At 39.0% G+C, this 21,599-nt stretch overlaps 1 protein-coding gene across 1 annotated transcript in view; it reads left to right on the top strand.

Annotated features, from left to right (window-relative positions):
- The first annotated feature begins 2,196 nt into the window (after window positions 1–2,196).
- MROH9 (maestro heat like repeat family member 9) overlaps window positions 2,197–21,599 on the top strand; it is a 107,207-nt gene continuing 87,804 nt past the window's right edge. The window contains exons 1-5 of the mRNA XM_010595055.3: window positions 2,197–2,325; window positions 8,343–8,422; window positions 16,696–16,831; window positions 17,300–17,386; window positions 19,829–19,933. Coding sequence (XP_010593357.2) covers window positions 2,197–2,325; window positions 8,343–8,422; window positions 16,696–16,831; window positions 17,300–17,386; window positions 19,829–19,933 — 537 coding nt within the window. The remainder of the gene's footprint in view (window positions 2,326–8,342; window positions 8,423–16,695; window positions 16,832–17,299; window positions 17,387–19,828; window positions 19,934–21,599) is intronic.

Raw genomic sequence — 21,599 nt, 5'->3', positions numbered from 1 at the left:
TTTGCATCCAAAAAGGTTTATTGTTTGTGCTATTGGGATCAGTTCTTGGGGATAGCTGGGTAAAGGAAGCAGGACTGGGTAAAGGGAAGAGTTGAACTGCAATGCAGTTTCAAAACAGCTCTCAGCTACTACTTGTGGGAGCTCTAGAACTGGGATGGCCTTTTGGAGTTGCTCTACTTTGAGGGAAGAGGGCTGGACCTTAATGCCCACATATCAGCCAGTCATGGGGGGCAGGCTGACCTCAGGCAGGGCGTATGATCTAAGGCCAAGAGACTCTTTTTAGCTGAAGGAATTCTCAGAGACTGCTCATCTTGGAGATAGCAGCTCCCAACACTTTTGGCACCATGAGAAAGAGTATTTCTGTCCTTAAATGGGGGTGTGAGGGTCTGAAAAATACACCACAGCATCCACCCATGATGATAGGTATGTCTAGAATGAAGACAATGTGAGGGGAAGTTGTAGGAGTTGTGTGTAGATAGGTAGGTATGGACCCAGTCATGAAAACCCCTTTGAACTTTGCTAAGGAGTTCTGTCATGATCACGCTAGTATGATCCCTGTCACAGCAGTCGGTGGTGGTAGCTGCGTACCATCTAGTTGTGCTGGACTCAGTCTGCTGGAGGCTGTGGTAGTTGTGGTCCATTCATTCTTTAGACTAATCTTTCCCTTGTGTCTTTGGTTTTCTTCTTTTACCTTTGCTTCAGACAGGATGGGACCAGTAGGTATATCTTAGATGGCCACTTGCAAGCTTTTAAGAAGGCACTATTCACCAAAGTAGGACGTAGAACATTTTCTTTATAAACTATGTTATGCCAATTGAACTAGATTTCCTCCAAGACTATGGTTCCCAGCCCTCAGCCCAGTAACTCAATCCTTCAGGGAGTTTAGTGTGTCCATAAAGCTTCTGTGGTTTTCCTTGGTCACGTTGCTCTGACTTGCCAAGTATTATGTGTTGTCTTACCCTTCATCAAAGTTACCACTTATCTATTGTCTAATTAGTATTTTTCCCTCCCCACCTCTTCCCTTCCTCATAGCCATCAAAGATTGTTTCTTTCTGTGTGTAAACCTTTTCATGAGTTTTTATAATAGTGGTCTCATATACTATTTGCCCTTTTGTGATTGACTTATTTCACTCAGCATAATGCCTCCAGGTTCATTCATGTTGTGAGATACTTAGCAGATTCATCATTGTTTCTTTATCATTGCATAGTGTTCCATTGTGTATATGTGCTGTAATTTGTCCATTCATTGTTGAATGGGCACTTAGGTTGTTTCTACCTGTTTGTTATTGTGAATAATGCTGCAATGAACATAGGTGTCCCTACGGCTATCCGTGTGATGGCTTTTATTACTCAGGGATATATATTCCTCAGCTTCTACCAAAAGATCAGCAGTTCAAATCCACTAGCTTCTCCTTAGAAACCATATGAGGCAGTTCTGCTCTGTCCTATAGGGTCACTATGAGTTGGAATTAATTCGATGGCAACGGGTTTTTTTTGGTATATTCCTAGGAGTGAGATTGCTGGATCACATATCGTTTTTCCAAATGGTTTTGCCATTTCGCATTTCCACCAACAGTGCATGAGAGTTCCAATCTCCCCACAGTCTCTCCAACATTTCCTGTTTTTTTTTTTTTTTTTTCAATTAGCCCCAATGATGTTCAGGTGAGATGGTATCATTTTGTAATTTTGAATTGCATTTCCCTAAATTCTAGTGATTGCAAGCATTTGCTCATGTGTCTGTTAGCTGCCTGAATGTCTTCTTTGGTGAAGTGTGTGTTTATATTCTTTGCCCATTTTTTAATTGGATTATTTGTCTTTTTGTTGTACAGGTGTTGGATTTTCCTGTAGATTTTAGAGATTAGACCTTTGTTGGATTTGTCAGAGCCAAAAATTTTTCCCAGTCTGTAGGTTCTCTTTTTAGTCTTTTGGTGAAGTCTCGATGAGCCTAACTGTTTAATTTTTAGAAGATCCCAGTTAGCTGGACAGGAAAGAGAGGGAGGAAAAAATAACAACAAAAATATGGTACTGTAGGAACCAGCCATCAGGGGTGGGGTGGAACTGTTGTGGCAGCAAGTTGGTGTCTCTCTCACAGCGTGGTGCAGCAAGGCCTGTCAGGATGGGGCAAAGGCAGTACAGAGGGCTAGGTGGCAGGGAGAAGGAAAAGGGAGAAAGCAAAGGAGAAAAATAATGAAAAATATGGTGCTGAGGGAGCTGGCCATTGGTGGCAGGGCAGACCCAGGGCAGCAGCGAGCCGGTGCCTCTCTGACAGTGACTGTGGTCTCTTGGGAAGTAGCAGAGACGGTGTACGGGGCAGAAGGAAGAGAGGTGGGAAAGTGTGTTTCTCTGGTTACTATGTGCTCTGTCTCTTTTCGGGAACTCGGTGAAGTTGCCTTCCCATACTCCCTGTCGAGGGTCACCACTGACTGTGCTCCAAGATGGCAAAGTTGTGCCACGTTAGTTGGCAGGGGACCTCCACTCCACAGATCTCTCCATTCTCTGTTCTCTGTTGGTTTCTTCCATTCAGTGCTTCATCTAGTTCTTTATTCTTTCATTTGATGCTTAGGATTCTAGTATCAAGGTTTGTATCTGTTTTACTTAGTTTTTCAGGTCTTCACTGCAGAGGGATGGCATGGTGCTTCCTGTCTATAGCACCACATTGGCTCTGCCTCTTAGATATGGGCTTTTTCATGTCATACCTAAATCCCTGATTGGTGATTTTTTCCAGTGAAGAATTCAATCTACAAGTAATGGACTCTGCGTTATTGGCATGGGTTGTCTAGCACCCTAGAGAGAATTTGAAACCAAGAATCTTTTTTCTTTTTCCCTCTCTCCAGCAACAACAAACTTCTGCTCTTGAAAATGGATGATAATGATATGAGCATAGATGGCATCATATGTTGAATTTGGGTCATTACTGTAGCATAGGGAATGTTATTGAATGATGTAATTGGTATTTAGCTGGTAGCCTGCTTTAAAGGCCATCCTTGGTTCTGAGACTTTTACATATTTTCTAAAATATGTGGGGAATGGGGTAGGTGGTAATTGTACGTGTACTTTAGACTCTCTGGAGCTTTAGGGAGGTGGGAGTCACAAGAAAGCTAGGGGTTAATTCAACTTTGATGATGCTAAAGGGGATACACAGAAGTAATGGAAGATATTCCAGATGCCTCCTTCTAGAAAGAGACCCAGGTTCCAAAAAGGCATTTGAGAAATCCCCTGTTTTGGACTGAGCAAAAAGTACAAAATAAGGAAGGGAAGATGTTTTGAAACTAATTTTTCTGTGGGCATAAGAGTAAGGAATGTTCATCTCATTGGGACATTAAATTTACCTGCAAAAATTAAGGAAATTAATAATGGAAAACCAAAAAACCAAACCCATTGCCACAGAGTTATATTCTGACTCAGGGCAACCCTATAGTACAGAGTAGAACTGCAGGGTTTCCAAGGCTGAAATCCTTACAGAAGCAGACTGCTACCTCTTTCCCCTTTGGACCGCTGGTGGATTCAATCTACCAGCCTTTCAGTTAGCAGCTGAGCACTTAACCACTGCGTCACCAGGACTCCTTAGTAATGGAAAGGCTTTGTTAAATTTTTGAAAGGGTAATAAATCGGAGTGTAATTTGAAATAGGAATAGATTAGGGTGTGTCTTGTTGGGCAAGTTTATAGGAAGGCCTTGGAGTAAAATTATTTGAAATAATGTGTTGACTTGTGTTTTGGTCATCCTACATTCTTAAAGTCCTTGGAGAATCAGTAAGGCAGGCCTTCTAGGAGTGCGTGGAGAAGCTTGGGTGAGCATCCTCCTGGAAAAGAACTTTCTAAGAAAAGAGCATTGAGGCACACACTGGTTTACATGGCGTGGAACAATGACAGAGGTGAGGGCAATTCTGTGTACAGCACAGTAACTTTCTTTCAGGAATTTTCCACCAGCCTTCCCCAGAGCTTGCGTCATAAGCAAGGCAATAAATATGAGAACAAGTAAAACTTGAAAGAACTGAAGTATTGATAGTGCCCAGTGCACTTATATTGGTTCTGGTGGCCTCTGCAATAGCAGAAAATAGTTTAGCTTTAGAATAGGGAGTGCATTTATTCTAGGCATAGCTATCACCTTTCTCAACATTTGGCCTTGGCAGGGTTGGTAGACATGAGAGAGCATTGGCAATAGTGTTGCTACCTTCAGTAGGCACTGACACAGAGCATAAGTCTGAAACGTAAGGACGCTGGATATTCATGCGTTCAGTTTAGATGCCTCATCTCTCCATAGTTTTGATATTTTGCTATTGTCAGAGAATGGCAACATTTTAGTGATCTGGAGATAAAGGAAAAAGTGAAGACTGACATAGTATCCTAGATGACCAAGTTCATGGCTCCCTTTGGGAATTACTTGAGGGGAGTTCAAATTTCCTCAGAAAAAAATGATTAGTCTTATGTGGTGTCAGAAACACACATCCTATATATGTGATTTGAAACATCCGAGATTTAAGAAACTAGTCAAATTGGCAGGGCTCCATTTTTTCTGGCCAATAATGACAACAGATATTGAATAAATAAGTCAGTGATATAAAATGTATATAAAAAGCAGATGGTTGGCTTACAGAAGGAAGCCAAAATAATTGATATAAATAGATGCTTAAGCCCCACCAGACTGGTCCTAGAACCCAGCATTACGAAACATATCACGAAAGCACAGATTTCCAGGATTGTGACTATTTTAGCATTCACTGAAGTTCCAGTGAAGACCTGTAGTGATTTGTTGCTGTTGCTGTGTGCTGTTGAGTCAATTCTGACTCATAGTGACTCTATAGGACAGATCTGCCCCATAGGGTTTCCTAGGCTGAAATCTTTTTGGAAGCAGATTGCCACGTCTTTTCTTCCTTGCAACCACAGGGTGGGTTCAAACCACCAACCTTTGGTTAGCAGCCAAGTGCTTTACCATTATACCACTAGGGCTCCTTCCATAGTGATTAAGGAGTATCTAAAGATTAAGGAGTATTTAAAGATGAATTTAAAGATGAAATAAAAGGGAACTTAGCAGGATAATAGGAATTAAAGCCAGAATGATAGTCATACCACGCTAGAGAAGGCACTTAGGAATTTCTGGGAACACTGCTGGCCATGTTACATATTCTGAACAATAACAGAAGCCTAATTGGGGAAAGCTTTTTTTTTTAATTGGGGAAAGCAGGTGAAATCCCTGGATAATGCTTGTAACCTCTTTGACTGGCACCACTGGAGAAGCAATATGTATGTTAGACAAGCCTTACCTCTGGTCAGCGTACATTGGCCTTTGACATTAGACAAACATTAGCAGCACATAAAGGAGTTAGATATGGGTTAAAGCATGCCCAATGATAAGGTAGGGACATGCTGTAAGTCACTGAATCACAAAAAGGTGTGATGCTCAAGTAATGTGGACAGGACAATAACCTGGTGATGGAGTTGTAGTAAAGAATTTGACTCCACAAAAAGAAACCCTACCTACTACCTGTTGAGTCAATTCTGACTCATGGGGACCTCGTGTGTATCAGAGCAGAACCGCACTCCATAGGGTTTTCAATGGCTGTAATCTTACAGAAGTGGGTCGCCAGGCCTTCCTTCTGGAATATCGCTGAGTAGAGTTGAATCGCCAGCCCTTTGGTTAGTAGCAGAGCACAAACTGTTTGTGCCACCCAGGGACCTAATGAAAACAAAAGAAGCTGTCTAATGAATAGAAATCAGAGGTCCATAATATTATAGATCCATGATATGATAGTTTATTCTTGGGCAGACTCCAGAACTCAGTGGAAATGGTTCACATGCAAAGTGTCTCTCAGTCCTGGAACATCATAATTACCCGGGAAGCTGTTTTAAATCTCTTGATGTCTGGGCCCGAATACAAAGCTAGTAAATCAAACTCTCTGGAGATGTGGCTTAGGAATCAAAATCAATATTTTCAGCCCCTTCATGCACTGCCAATGCCGGGAACCAGTGATTTAGAATATTGTAAGTACTATAAAAATTGATTTCCAAGGACTTAAGACAAGTTGGAACCTGGTGTATGAGAAAGCCCCTATTGAGGCAATAGCTCCAGAGGGTCATTATTTATCTACAGACAGGATGTTCAGGTAGTCACTGCCCGAAGATGGTGACCGGTAAACTTCTGGCCAAATTCAATGAAAATGATGACAAGGGGAAAAATGTCTTCTATCAAGACAGATAAATCACCACATGGTTTCATGCTGCAGTGAGTTACCGTTGTCTGCCACACAGAAGATGCTATGTCCTTTAGGCAATAGTAAGAGGAGTTCAAGTCGTTAACGTGCTTGGCGGCTAACTAAAAAGTTGGCCGTTCAAGCCTACCCAGAGGGCACCTCTAAAGAAAGTCCTGGTGATCCTCCTCTGAAAACATCAGCCATGGAAACCCTGTGGCGCACGTTTTCACTCTGACACACACGGGGTTGCCTTGAGTAGGAACTGACTTGACAGTAGCTGGTTTGTTTTTTTTTTAAATAATAATAACATGTGCTGTATGGTAGCAAGCAACATAACAAGAATTGTTCTCTCCAGATTAAGTAAAATCATGTTTGGTGTTGTACGAGATCAATGATAAGCCCGAATATGAATATTTTAGAGAAAGGAGAATAAACGCTCTGCACCACTCCGGCTGAGCGCAGCCTAGAGGAGGGTGTTAGAGAACGTTTAATGCGATGTTTCACGGGAAGGTCGTAGCAGATGTTTACGCCTAGTGGAGAAACGCCATTTTTTAGCTCATACCTTAATCAGGGCATTTCTCTGACTTAATGTTGTTGTTGTTAGGTGCCATCAAGTCGGTTCCAACTCATAGCAACCCTATGCACAACAGAACAAAACACTGTCTGGCCCTGTGCCATCCTCACCATCGTTGCTATGCTTGAGCCCACTGCTGCAGCCGCTGTGTCAATCCATCTCATTGAGGGCCTTCTTCTTATTGGTTGACCTTCTTCTTTACTAAGCATGATGTTCTTCTCCAGGGACTGATCCCTCCTGACAACACGTCCAGAGTCTGTGAGACGTAGTCTCTCCATCCTTGCTTCTAAGGAGCACTCTGGTTGTACTTCTTCTAAGACAGATATTTTTGTTCTTTTGGCAGGCCATGGTATATTCAATATTCTTTGCCAACACCACAGTTCAAAGGTGTCAATTCTCCTTTGGTCTTCCTTATTCGTTGTCCAGCTTTCGTATGCACATGAGGCAATTGAAATAGTCAAGCATGTTACCCTACCCACTGGTAGAGCTCTCACATACCAAGGAGGCCAAACACAGATCCCACAGAGCACTCAAGGCTACAGACAAATGAGAAACATGGATTGAGCAGAGAAAGAGCTTTTTTTAGGATGATGAGTAATCAGTTGCAGGCATTTGCGTATGTCTTAGAGGGAATAAATCTCCTTAGATAGGTCATTATTATATAAACCAAACCAGTTGGCACTGAGTTGATTCCAGCTCATGGTCACCTCACGTGTGTCAGAATAGAAGTATGCTCCACAGGGTTTTCAATGGCTGGCTTTTCAGAAGTAGATCACCAGCCCTTTTCTTCCAATGTGTCTCTGGGTGGACTCTTAACGCTAAACTTTTGATGAGTAGCTGAGCATATTAACCATTTGCACCACCCAAGGACTCATTATTATTTTACAGTATCCAAAAGTAGAGATTGAGAATTTATATAAACAACCACACAGGCTTGCATGCAGCAAGAGTGGGATACACAGAAGAGAACAGATTATTCTTTTAGGTTTTTCACAGTTCTCCAGCTTCTCCAATACAGAATTGGGAATTTTTAATGAAATCCTATTAATGATCAATTATAAGGTTAAATAATTATTTTAGACAGCTGTACAGTTTACTGTGCAAAAACCAAACCCCTTGCCTTTTTGTTGATTCCAACTCATAGTGACCCTACAGGACAGAGTAGAACTGCTTCATAGATGGATTTGAACTGCCAACCTTTTGGTTAGCAGCCATAGCTCTTAACCACTACACCACCAGGATTTCCTTCAGTGAACTGTATGTGATTCTTATTCTATTATGGGAGTTTAGTCATTAAGTAATATCTAACAGGTACTAACCTGGTAAGGAGCACCCCTTACAGAATTCTTTCTGGAAATGCTAATTATGTAAGCACAGTGGTTGGATGGAAAAGGCCACCCAAGATGCTGTCCTGGGTTTAAATTACAGTTTGTCCGCTCTCAACAATTCTATGAACTGGAGCATATTTTCTAGTCCTGTTGGTTCCCTTCAGTCTCTGGAAAAGGGAGAATTATATATGATGTTACCAGCCTCATAGGTCTGCAATCTTTGACTCTCTTCTTTCTCTTGGTACTTATAGGAGTATGTGACTGCCTACCTATTGGATGCATACTCAGGCCTGTTAAGTAAGCAAGCTATGATCCTGGCCATGAACTCCAGGTATGATAAGCAAGGATGCTCTCTTGTTTCATGGATTGAATATCTTTAAAATGTAATAGAAAAATTACAATTATGAAAAGTAAAAAAATTACTCCAGATTCCACCATTCAAGTTCAGCAACTATTACTTCTTCCTTTCTCACCTTCCTTCCCAATATTTCTGTATTGCCTGGATAAGTAGATAACAATGGCAGAGTCATAATCAGTTTGCATATTCAATTTTCAGTTCTATTTTTCATTTGGCATTACTAAGTTTTCCATTTTTCTAAATGATCATATTTCATTTTAATGGCAGCATAATATTCCCAAATCCTGAAATTTTCTTTATACTATGTTATACCAATATTAAACTAATATTATGATAATCATATTTATACATAAAAGGTTTTATCTTCTCCTGAAATATTTCCTTGAAATATCCTTCCAAGAGTGAGGCTTCTGATTTAGATGGTGAAGCAGTCATGAAAATTCGACACTATTGTGGGACGACTTATTGGCTGACAGCCTCAGCTATTGTCCCTGTAGATCCACCAACATGCCCATGAAGGGAGTGCTTCCTGCAGGATGCCCCTGCCAATGACCCAGCATAGTGGGGCACACAGCTCTTGCAACAGGAACTTCAGCTGGAGGAGTCCCTGTCAGCCTGGACAAACCTTTCCTGGAACTTGCTGTAGTCTAAGACTCTTCCTGCCCTAGTCGTCCTCCCATCCCTCTCCCCTTCTCTTGTAAGTCTCTGGTATCCCTAATACATCTTTGGTGTCCACTTCCCCTGGACCCAACTAAGGCAAATGGGATAAACCTTCTTAGGGTTTTGGATAGAAGCTGTCAATTTGCTCTCCTGAAGAACTGCACTAATAGTAAACATTTCTTCAAAGCCTAGTCAACTAGAAGATACACACACTTTTTTTCTATTTATTGATTTAGAAGGTTCAAAATTATACCCCATTGTTATCTTAATTCGTATTTATTTCAATACAAGAAAACCTCAATATTTTCCATATGTTTCTGTATTTCTGAATTTTCACATATGAGAATTTCCTCATGTTCTTTGCCAGTTTATTAAGATTTTAGTGATGGTATGTATTTTATAAACTTCTCATGACATTTTTATGGTCTTTTTAATTTTTTTATCTTTATTGTTAGAGTTGGTTTTATAGAGTCATGGCTATATTTGTTACTTTTTTTGTATGACCTCTGGTATAAAATCAACTTTATATTACATTTAATATTATGTTCAATTTTCACTTAGTTTTTATATTACACATTTTAGTCTCTGATGACTTTGGTCTATATAAGTAAGGGTAACAAAGATCACGCAATATAAAAACTAAGCAAAAATTGGACATGATATTAAATGACGGACTCCACCAGCTGCTCCTTGGAAATGCTAGGGGGCAGTTCTACTCTGTCCTACAGGGTCACTATGAGTCAGAGTGGACAGCAAACGGTTTTATTTTGTTCTGTTTTTTTGGTTAGTCTATGGTAGTTATTTTAATTTACGAACTAATACCATCTATTCTTCACAATTTCATTATACAGCCTAGAGGGTGACAGACCATGACCATGGGCTTACTCCTGCACACCTTCTAGTTTTGTATAGCTTGTGAGATAAGAACAGTTTTTACTTTTTTAAATAACCTTTCGCTTAGCAGCCGTAGCACTTAACCACTATGCCACCAGGGTTTCTTTTCCAAATGTAAGAGGGGGGAATTAAAATAAGAGTAATATTTTATGATATGTGATTATTATATGAAATTCAAATTTCAGTGTTCATAAAACAAGGTTTTGTGGAACACATCCACATCCATTGATTAACGTGTTGTCTACGGCTCCCTTAAGGTTCCCTGAGCAGTGCAAATGGTTTGTGCTTAACTACTAATCTAAAAGTTTGTGGTTCAAACTCACCCAGCAGTGCTGCAAAAGAAAGCCTGGCAACTGCTTCTGTAAAGATTACAGCCAAGAAAACTCTACGGAGCAGTTCTACTCTGTAACACACGGGGCGCCATAAGTCAGAATCAAGTGGAGGGCTATGGGTTTGTTTGTTTGTTTGTTTTTTACCAATTTTATTTTTTAGTGTGTTTTAAGTGAAAGTTTACAATTCAAGTTGGTTTCTCATACAAAAACTTATACACACGTTGTTATGTGACCCTAGTTGCTCTCCCTACAATGTGACAGCACACTCCTTCTCTCCACCCTGTATTTCCTGCATCCATTCAGCCAGCTCTTGTCCCCCTCTGCCTTCTCATCTTGCCTCCAGACAGGGGCTGCCCACATAGTTTCATGTGCATACTTGAGCTAAGAAGCACACTCCTCACCAGTATCAATTTATGTCTTATAATCTAGTCTAATCTTTGTCTGAAGAGTAGGCTTCAGGAATGGTTTTAGTTTTGGGCTAACAGAGAGCCCAGGGGCCATGACCTCTGGGGTCCCTCCAGTCTCATTCAGACCATTAAGTCTGGTCTTTTTACAAGAATTTGAGGTCTGCATCCCACTTTTCTCCTGCTCCAGCAGGGATTCTTTGTTGTGTTCCCTGTCAGGGCAGTCATTGGTGGTAGCCAGGCATCATCTAGTTCTTCCGGTTTCATGCTGTTGGAGTCTCTGTGGCCATTTCTGTCTCTTGGGCTCATATTTACCTTGTGTCTTTAGTGTTCTTCATCCTCCTTTGCTCCAGGTAGGTTGAGACCAACTGATGCACCTTAGATGGCCTCTTGCTAGCTTTTAAGACTCCAGATGCCACTCACCAAAGTGGGATGCAGAACATTTTCTTGATACACTTTGTTATGCCAGTTGACCTAGATGTCCCCTGAAACCATGGTCCCCAGACTACTCTGTTTCTTGAAGTGTCTGGTTGTATCCAGAAAGCTTCTTAGCTTTTGGTTTAGTCCAGTTGTGGTGACTTCCCCTGTATTGTGTGTTGTCCTGGAAGTCAAAGGCTTCATTGCTGCTTTTGCATTACAAGGAAACCCTGGTGGCGTAGTGGTTAAGAGCTACAGCTGCTCACCAAAAGGCTGGCAGTTTGAATCTACCAGGGGCTCCCTGGAAACTCTATGGGGCAGTTCTACTCTGTCCTATAGGATTACCATGAGTTGGAATCGACTCGATGGCAGTGGGTTTAGTTTGTTTGGTTTGGTTTTGGTTTTGCACTACAATAGCAGAATTGAGTTGACACAGACGATCTGACTAAAGAGCCTAATACATTTATTATCTGGACTATCACAGAAAATTTTTCCTGGCCTCTGATACAGATAATACTTATTCCAAAATGCTTAATTTCCAAAGTCTTACTTAATCTTTTGAAAGTTTTTTTTTTTTAATTGATCTGTATAAAGAATAGTTACGGATTAAAAAGGGCTCTAAGCTGTTCAGTATCTTGACTGTGGTGGTGAATACATGAACCCACACGTGTGATAAAATTGTATAGAACTAACCACACACACGCACACACACACACACGAGCACAAGTAAAACTGAAGAACTCTGAACAAGATTGGTGGATTGTATCAATGTCAGTATCCTGGTTGCGATATTTTACTGTAGTTTTTGCAAAATGCTGCCATTGGTGAAAACTGGATAAAGCATACACGGGATCTCTCTTTATTATTGCTTGTGAAGCTACAATTGGCTCAATAAAATTTTTAATTTAAAAAAAGGGATTCTAGGACTGTATTTAAGGACCCCCGGTGGTGCGGTGTTTAAGTATTGGGATGCTTACCGAAAGGTCAGCAGTTTGAACCCACCAGCTGCTCTGCAGGAGAAAAATGTGGCATTCTGCTTTCTTAGCTCTTTACAGCCTTGGAAACCCTATGGGGCAGTTCTACTCTGTCCTATAGGGGCCCCGTGAGTTGGCATGGACTCTACGGCACTCAACAACAATACCAAGCCTGTATTCTTGCATTCTGACCAAAGTTGAAATTCTGCCACAACAAATTAATCCCACAATGAAGACATTTGACCTGGAGAGAGTGGTATAGTATTTAGCCATCTATTTGGTATTCCCACATTAGGGTATTTCTGTAGTATTTCTAGTCTATTTTATTGATTTAGAGTTTTATTTAGGTGCTGTTTTAATTTGGCATTGTTTTATAATAGGTTTTATTATCTGATGGAACTAGGTCGTCCTCATTTTCTTGAAGTTTTTCATCAAAGTAGCCTATGATATTCTTTCCAATTTATTTTTCCAAAAGTAATGCAAATTTATTTTGACATTTCTTGTGAAAACATTCTGAAATTTTATTGGGATTTCAGAGTTTTAAAAATAATTTGGGATTAAATGGCATTTTATAAATAATTTTCCTATTTATAAATATGATACCAAAACCAAACCAAATCCACTGCCGTTGGGTCAATTCTGACTCATAGCTACCCTACAGGACAGAGTAGAACTGCCCTACAGGGTTTCCAAGGAGTGCCTGGTGTATTTGAACCGCTGACCTTTTTGTTAGCAGCCGTAGCACTTAACTACTACACTACCAGGATTTCCATAAATATGATATACCACTCTAATTACTCAAGTCCTAATTGATATCTCCCTTGAAAGTCTGAAGCATTTTTAGTATAGATCCTGAATGTTTGTACACAAATTTCTTAGATATATTTTTGGTTGCTTTTTAATTTTGTTTTCTGGAAAGCAGTTACTGATATACTGAAACTGGGACTTTTTTTTTTTTTTTTTGCATATTTATCCCATATTAGGTTGAGCTTACCCTTTTTTTTTTTAAGTAGGTCAGGTCTTATTAGAAACATAAGAAACCACTCCAACACAATACTTTAAAATTTGGAAATTCGACTCTTATGTTATTCCTGTTCTTCATGTTTTTTGTTATTATTCATTATTTTTTGTTATTTAATCAATTGCTAGGTATATATTCATTAATAGTTTTCAGGATATTGGGCCATCCTTGTATTCCAATGATAAACCATATTTGGTTGTTTCATATTATTCTTTTATTATTTTGTTAAATTATTGTTCTAAAAATTTAGTTAAACTTTATACTCATAAGTGAAATTGACTGACATTTTTGAGGTTGTCTTTTAACTTAATTTGGACCTGATTTTCACTCTTTGATAATTTTTTTGAATTTACAAACTCATTAATTTTTCTGCTTTTGACATTTTGCTTATTTATTATTTATGTTTTTTGTAATTTCATTGAGCCAACAATAATTTTGTCCATAATTTTTCAATACTACCTTTCTTATATACCTTGGCTTATTGAATTAACTAGAATTTACAAAATACTCCTAAATAGAAAGATAAATTGTGGTTAAGCATGAAGACTCTGGGGTTAGACAGACGTAGCATCTGATAAACCAAGAAGCCCATTGCCATCGAGTCAATTCCGACTCATAGAATATACAGCATGCATGAATCTTTATGTGCCAAACAACACTTGTCTAAATATGAAAAGTAACATCTGTAATAAATATGAAAAAATTAAGACAAAACTGTTATCTGGGAGATCTTAAAACACATTTAAACCCATTGCTGTCGAGTCGATTCCGACTCATAGCCATCCTATAGGACAGGGTAGAACTGCCCCATAAAGTTTCCAAGGAGTACCTGGTGGATTCGAACTAACTACACCACCAGGGTTTCCAGCACCTGGTAACCCTGGTGGCGTAGTCAGTTCAAACCCACCAGGTACTCACTCCATAATTCACAGGCTTCATGATTTTGATAAAATTATTTACCTTCTCTAAGCCTCAGCTTTTATAAATTGAGGGTAACAATAGTACTTCTAGTATTGTTGTAAAGATGTACTGAAATAATAATGCGTGCAGAGCATGTAAAACCCCTAGTGCCTGGTGTTAAAAGTTCTCTATCAGTTTTTCTTAACATCTTTTAATAATCCTTTAGGAATCTGAAAAAACTTTTGGACACTCTCCCCCAGAAAAACACACATAGGCACACATAAAATTTTGCATGCTATTTTACAGGGCTCATGAAAGGCCAGACTCTAGATTAAGATCCCTACTTTGTATTTTTATTTTGTTATTATTATTTGGTCTACCCAAATGTGTTTTGGAGTCCTGGTGGCACAATGGTTAAGAGCTCAGCTGCTAACCAACAGATCAGCAGTTTAAATCCACCAGCCGCTCCTTGAAAACCCTATGGGGCAGCTCTACTCTGTCCTATAGGATCGCTATGATTCAGAATTGACTCAACGGCAAGGGGCTTAAATGTGTTTTAAGATCTCCCAGATAATAGTTTTGTCTTATTTTTTTTCAGATTTATTATAGATGATGCTTTTCATATTTAGACAAGTGTGTTTGGCATATAAAGATTCATGGATGCTGTGTATTCATGCATAATTACATACTTCAGCAAAATAAATCAATTATTTGTTTTTTATTAAATCCCTTTGATAGTTTACTCCTTTTATTCACTAATGTAGCCTTCCTTAACTATTATTTCATTTCTGCTTCCTCTCTTTTAAATCTTTATTTGAACCTGCCAGTGAGGGTTGTTATACTGATTATTTTCATCTTTTCCACATTTCATAATGTATTTATTTTGCTTATGTCCGTCATTCTTTTGATTACACTTTTAGTTCTGTTTAAAATCTTAAGTTAATGGTTAGCTCTTTATTTTTCTCTCATTCTAAATGAGAACAACTCTGGATCATACTTAAATATTTTAAGTACTTTGAATTTTCTTATTTTGAAAATAGATTTGTCATTCTGATCAGAGAATAAAGCATATGATCTTTATATTTATTGAAAATTTTATAAACCTGAGTATATGATAAAATGTTTGTCAGCATCCTATGATCACTTAAAAAATAATCTTTTTTAATCACATTTAATACAATGTATTTACCCAACTTATTAATTAAAGATCCCATATTTGTAGTTTTATTTATTTATTGCCTACCACATACTGATAATTTAATGTTATAATCGTCTCCTACAATGGTGTTTCTATTTCTCCTTATACCTCTAATAAATTTACTTTACAATTTTTGTTTGTGGTTTGAGAAAGTCCATATTATGTCTTTTTATTAACTATGCCTTTGACTATTTTGTAATGATCATCTATATCTCACTTAACACTTTTTCATTTGAATTTTACTTTGTGTCATATTAATATTGGTCATGTTTACCCATGGATTTACATGGAACTTTCTTCCTTAGTATCGCAAGCAAAGTCTGACTCTCAGCCTTCTTCACCTTTAAAGTTTGAAGATTCTTTGGCTGTGAGCAGTTTGCATGGCTTCAGGGTAACGTGCTACTTTCCTATCCTTATTCATGACCTTGATGATTCTAGCATTTTTAGAACTGATAATATGATCACAACATATTTGGAAAGACATTATTTCCTATTTCATCAAAACTTAATTTTCAGTTTTCCTTAACTGAAACACGTATCCCTAGAAGTTAAATACTTTCCACTGGAGTTCTACTGGAAGCTTTTGATAGCTAGCTGTTCAGATTCTACGGACAATCCACAGTTGTTGCAGTTGTTGGTTGCTGTCCAGTTGATTCCAACTCATGGTGAATCCACTAAAAAATCCACTAGAGCCCATGAATAAATCAAATCAATCTCTCTGAGATTTGAAGATTTGATTATTACCAAGAGATCCCATTCAGATCACACATGCCAAGGAACAACAACTGTGGCACAACTTGACTTCCCAGATGCTGATGGGAAGGTCTCTCTTGCCACCAATTTAAAGATGTCTTCTAATACTAAAGATACTAAAATGCTAAAAATGTAGTATCACGGATTAGAGAAAAAGCGGCAGTAATGTATTTCAATCCCTGATAGCTTAGTGTGGCTTTTGTGGGCTCGGCTGGGAATGTAACCACCCTTTGCAAATAGTATGTCTATGGAGAAATAAATACATGCTGATTTCCATAAAATCCTTTATGTTTAAAACACCATTGTCCTTTTGAAGAGAATATTTAAAATCCGTGTACCATATAAAGTCAAAAGCTAAACATCATTTTCTATTACTCTCTCTGTCTATCACCAAGAAAATGAGTTCCTGGGTGGTGCAAACTGCTAAGCATTTGGCACTAACAAAAAGGAAGACGAGTCAAATCAACTCAGAGGCACCTCAGAAGAAAGGGCTGGCAATCTATTTCCAAAAGGTCACAGCCATTATAAACTCCCTGGAGCACAGTTCTACTCAGATGCATGTGGGGTTTCCATGAGTCAAGAGTCAACTCTACCACAACTGATTGGTTTGTTTTCAATCACTAAGAAAAAGTCCCTAAGGTTAAGTTACATTTGTTTCTCATCAATTAAATGATTACACCCTTTTCTTGTCAGCTTTGTGGATCCCCTTCTGCAATTTGAATTTCAATTGACATTAGTAGAGTCATCCTTTAAACTGGTAATTGCTATGCCAAGTCTTAATGAAGTAAAAAAAGTAAAGAACTGCAGTAATGACCAGGAGGACCCGGAGGTAAGATGCTTCTTCCTTTTATCATGATGAGGAATTGTTCCATACCACAGTTATCCCTCCCTACCTCGTACTAAGGACTTTCTCTCAGCAGGTAATCTTTGCTGTTTTTGCCTTCATGTTTCTTAGATATTATAAGTGGAATTTACTAGCAAGTCCTGCAAAAAAGAAAATAGGTGTAGAGCAAGGTGGAAGTAGAAAGAGTCCTATAGTAAGGTCAGCAACATTGTAGTCTCTTCTTTCTCAGCACTTCTATGCAACACGCTTACCCCCTAAGCTGGAGAAGCAATTTCTGGCATATGGTACTGGGTGAGGGCTCATTAGCATAGCTACCTCTCTTCTTTCTTGTTTTCAGTTTATGGGGAGAATTTAGGACACCGGGATGCAAAACAATATACGTTCAGTAAAATTTTATCAAATTTGTGTGACTGGCTAATTGTAACTATTTTGGGCGGCTATATTATTTTTCAGGTTTTATATGAAAACATTTTAAACGTATTTGAGGACACTCTACTGATTTTAGTGTCTAAAGACCTCTATAAACTACAGATCTTAAAGGTAAAGTAGATAGTTTGAGAAAGGGCTTAATTTTTTGGCTTGTGAATAAAAGGAAAATGAGCATTTTGTTTTTATGTCATAAATCTAAAGTTTTAAAATATATATAACATAAGTTATATTATGTTTCATTATTTCTCATTTGTCATATTTACATCTCCTTCAAATATTTGGTGGCTAAAATTTTTCTTTACTTCTCCAAGGAGTGAGATTACCCCCAAAACAAAGTGACTTCCCTTTATTTGATAACAGAGACTTCTCCTTAAGAATCGGATCTTGGGGGCATGGTGTCAGTCAACAATTGGGAAGGCAAGTGTTAGGAGGAGATATGAGGGTGAACACAGTTCAGGGTAGCAGAGAATAGTAGGAAGGTTGGCCCAAACTACCTTCAAATGCACTTCAGAATGAACCATACTGTGAGTAGGGTCTACATGTAAGCTTCTTCCCCAACAAGTCTGGGACTTGGTAATCCTGTGAGCATTCTGTCTTCATGGGTACCACAGTATGAGAAGAAGGCCTAACCACTGTCCAAAACCTCATCATTCATATCCAAGACCTCACTGCCTTTTAACTGCACCAGCCAAGGAGAGGAGACTGCGCTGGATGTCTTATAGTCGCCAGTTTCGCATTCCTAAAACAATGCTGTCAGGGGCTAGAGACCTGGAAATACTGGGAAACCACATTGACTTACCCTACCTAGAGTATCCATGGAAGCACTCTGGCCCATGAGTTATGCAAATCATAAAATATATCCATGTAAAGAAGCAGGATTGGCATATACGAAGAAAAGAAGGAAGGTGAAGGAAAAGAGAATTCAGTGAAAACTGTGAGATCTGGAACTCGACAGGGCTGCTTGTGTTTCTGGGTCTTGCAAGTTTTCTACCTTCGACAGGGTGCAGTCTTACCACTTTTCTATCCTCTCTATTAGTGGAAAATACTTGAGTTTTCCTTCTCTGACAGGTTTCTGCCTTACGTAGGTCCTGGCTTTTGCAGGTTTTACTATGTGTTATACTAATTTGTGTCTAATTTGAGCCAGGTATTTTTTGTGCCAGGTCCCTGGATGATGCAAGTGGTGAGCTATTGACTGCTAACCCAAACCTACCCAGGGATGCTGTGGAATAAAGCCCTGGCAACCTGCTTCTGTAACAACCACAGCCAAGAAAACCCTATGAAGCAGTTCTACTCTGTAATTCATGGGGTTACCATGAGTCAAAATCGACTCAACAGCAACAGGTTTGGTTTGGTGTTTTTGGAGTTTTGGCATTTTCTAATTTTATCCTCATAATTTTTTAAAGTGGTTTTTATTATCCACTCCCCCATCCATTTATTTCTAAGCACTTCATGCTGCTATCAATAGCTTCTATTTACTGCATGTTGGGTGCTAAGCTGAACAGTTCATATGTGGGCTATCTCACTTAACCCTTAACATAACCCTATAAGAAAATTATTATTATTGCTGCCATTTTGTAGATCAGGAAATGGAAGTAGAGAGAGGATCAATAATATGTCCAAACTAATGAGTGCAGGAGCCACTCTAACTTAGAAGCTGGTTACTTATCCACTTTGTTCCCCTACTTACCATCGCTAATAACTCTCCTGATCCTCAGATAGAGCTGGAGCCTCAGTCTTGGAAGGGGTAGGAGCCCTCTGAGATGAGAGGCTCTTCTGCCCTAGGGAAGGGGAAACAGGAGAGTTTCCTGGAATGGGAGCAAGTCAAAGGAAAGAGATTATCTGGCCAACCATTGGCATATATACTATAGACTCCAACAGATGCCCTTAAGACATCTGCTAGTAGTGGTTGGCTCAAGAGCCATATGCAGCCTTCTTCCCTCCCCAAGATTGTAAATATGTTCCTGCAACTGAATGTGTAGAACAGATAAATAGAAACTATAGAGAGACAGATTTGAATCAAAATTAGCAAGAACATTCTAACTGAACTGCCTCTGATAATGTGTCCTACAGCCATGAGCAGGAAAACTTCCGAGTAGTGAATTTGCAAAGGAAACTCTAGGGTAAGGTGAATTTTTAGAATCAGATAACATTTCAGTTCAATTTTAAAGCTGAGAATCAGATTCTGTGATTTAAAAAAAAATTCATATGTATTTTGAAAGAAAAAGAGGAAGAAGCTTCTGATAATCATATCACAGTCTCAGGCTAAGCTTTTTTTATGATACGTGACAAAGTAACTGTCATAGTGAAAATTAGTAAGTACTTGTTGAGTGGAATTAAATTAAATTAAAGCCAGGCATAGTTACAGTAAATAAGGCAGTATACTAGGTGGTTGTCACCCATATTTTGGACATAAAAGTAGGTTGGGTGTGATGTAATCAGGAATATGTCTGAGAACATAGAGACTCCTGAATTAATGAAGTTGGAGACTAGAAGGAGGAGACTTGGGAAAATGGAAACACCATGGTTCTAGGATAACTCTTTTGTCTTTCACAGGACATGGCCGTGTGGATGAGTAATGACAGTTCATACCTGCAGGAAAGAATCATGGTGATCATAAGCAGAGTGCTAAGTTTTGCATCCCGGAAAGTCAAGTCATATGTAAGTCACAGAGTGCAATCGCGCTACCTGACTGATTCTATCACACTGCTTTCTAAGTCTTGGGTCTTGTGAGTGCTAGATGCCTCCTTGATATTATTGTGCTGGTAGGTTGGGGGGTCAGGAAAAGGGTCAGTATCCTACATGATTTTATGTCAGGCCAGAGAAGTGTTTCTCAAACAATTGGCTAGGTCACATTGTGCCTTGCACAAACAGCATGAGTGTGTCAAAGTTGGGTTTTCACCGAGTCTATGGATTCTCCTTTATGGACCATAATTAGTGTTATTTGTAATTGTATAAAGTCTTCTATTCTTCCTCTCCTAAAATATACTTTTAAAGTGTTATGTATTTATTTTAAAGCTTCGGAATCCGTCAATACTTTCACTATAAAGCACACTACAGATCAAACAGAAGTCTTCCTTTACTGTCCTCCTCACCTCAATCCCCTCCCCAACCATGTCCTACAGACTCTATGTGCATACCCACACATATGCCTACGCTGAGATGGGTAGTCATTTTACTTAGTCTTTCTTTACGGAGGAAATCCTGGTGGCGTAGTGGTTAAGTGCTATGACTGCTAACCAGAGGGTTGGCAGTTCAAATCCACCAGGCGCTTCTTGGAAACTCTATGGGGCAGCTCTACTCTGTCCTATAGCGTCACTATGAGTCGGAATTGACTTGACAGCAATGGGTTTGGTTTGTTTTTTTGGTTTTTCTTTATAAAGTTACATGGTATTTCTATACAGTTCTTCCATTTGCTTTTTTCATTGAACAATATCTCTTACTAATATTTTCATGTCTATATATAGATTTATTTCACTCATTTAACCACAGCATATACTCCATAGTTTTAGGGCATTATAATCTACTTAACATGTCCTCAGTAGATGGACATTGTGGTATATTTTAGCTTTTTCCAACTTCAGACAATACACAAATGGGCATCTTTGTGCAAGTATATCAGCACATTCTAAAAAAACACTTAGAAAGATAATCGTCAGATCAAAACATATGAACAGGTTAAGTTTAAGAATGCAGAATTTTCCTCCGATTTGCATTCATGTGACTATTAGAGTGTTCATTTTCCCACACCTTCATACACATTGGATATTGTTAGGCCTTTTAATTGTTGATTTTCAGATGGAGACCAAATAGCTGTCTCATAATCGCCAATATTTCCTGAAGTTTACTGTACTTTGAATGACATTATTGCCTCCCTTCTCATAAACTTCATACAATTATGGACACCTCTCTCTTCTGTGGATACTGTACATTCAGCCTCTGCTTCTCAACTCATCCTTCTCGTTGACTTTCGTACAAACTCCATTCATCGCTCGTCTGATTTCTTGAGTCATTTCGGCAGGAGCTTATAATAAAAGGGTCAGAAACATGCGTCTGGGATGCTACCTTAGTGTGTCCATTTCCTGCTCCTTGTATTAACAGACCTCAGACATATTAAGACAAAAAGCCTAGATCTACCTCTTGTTGCTCTTCTGTGCCATCAAGTCAATTCTGACTCACAGAGACCCTATAGGACAGGATAGAACCATCCCATAGAGTTTTCTAGTCTGTAACCTTTACAGGAGCAGATCACCACCAGGTCTTTCCTCCCACAGAGCTGCTGGTAGGTTCGAACTGCCAACCTTTTGGTTAGCAGCTGAGCGTTTAA

Source organism: Loxodonta africana, chromosome 3 (assembly GCF_030014295.1).
Source record: "Loxodonta africana isolate mLoxAfr1 chromosome 3, mLoxAfr1.hap2, whole genome shotgun sequence".
NCBI classification, from domain to species: domain Eukaryota; kingdom Metazoa; phylum Chordata; class Mammalia; order Proboscidea; family Elephantidae; genus Loxodonta; species Loxodonta africana.
The sequence above is the reverse complement of the archived record's forward strand: the minus strand, read 5'-3'. Positions and strand labels throughout refer to the sequence as shown.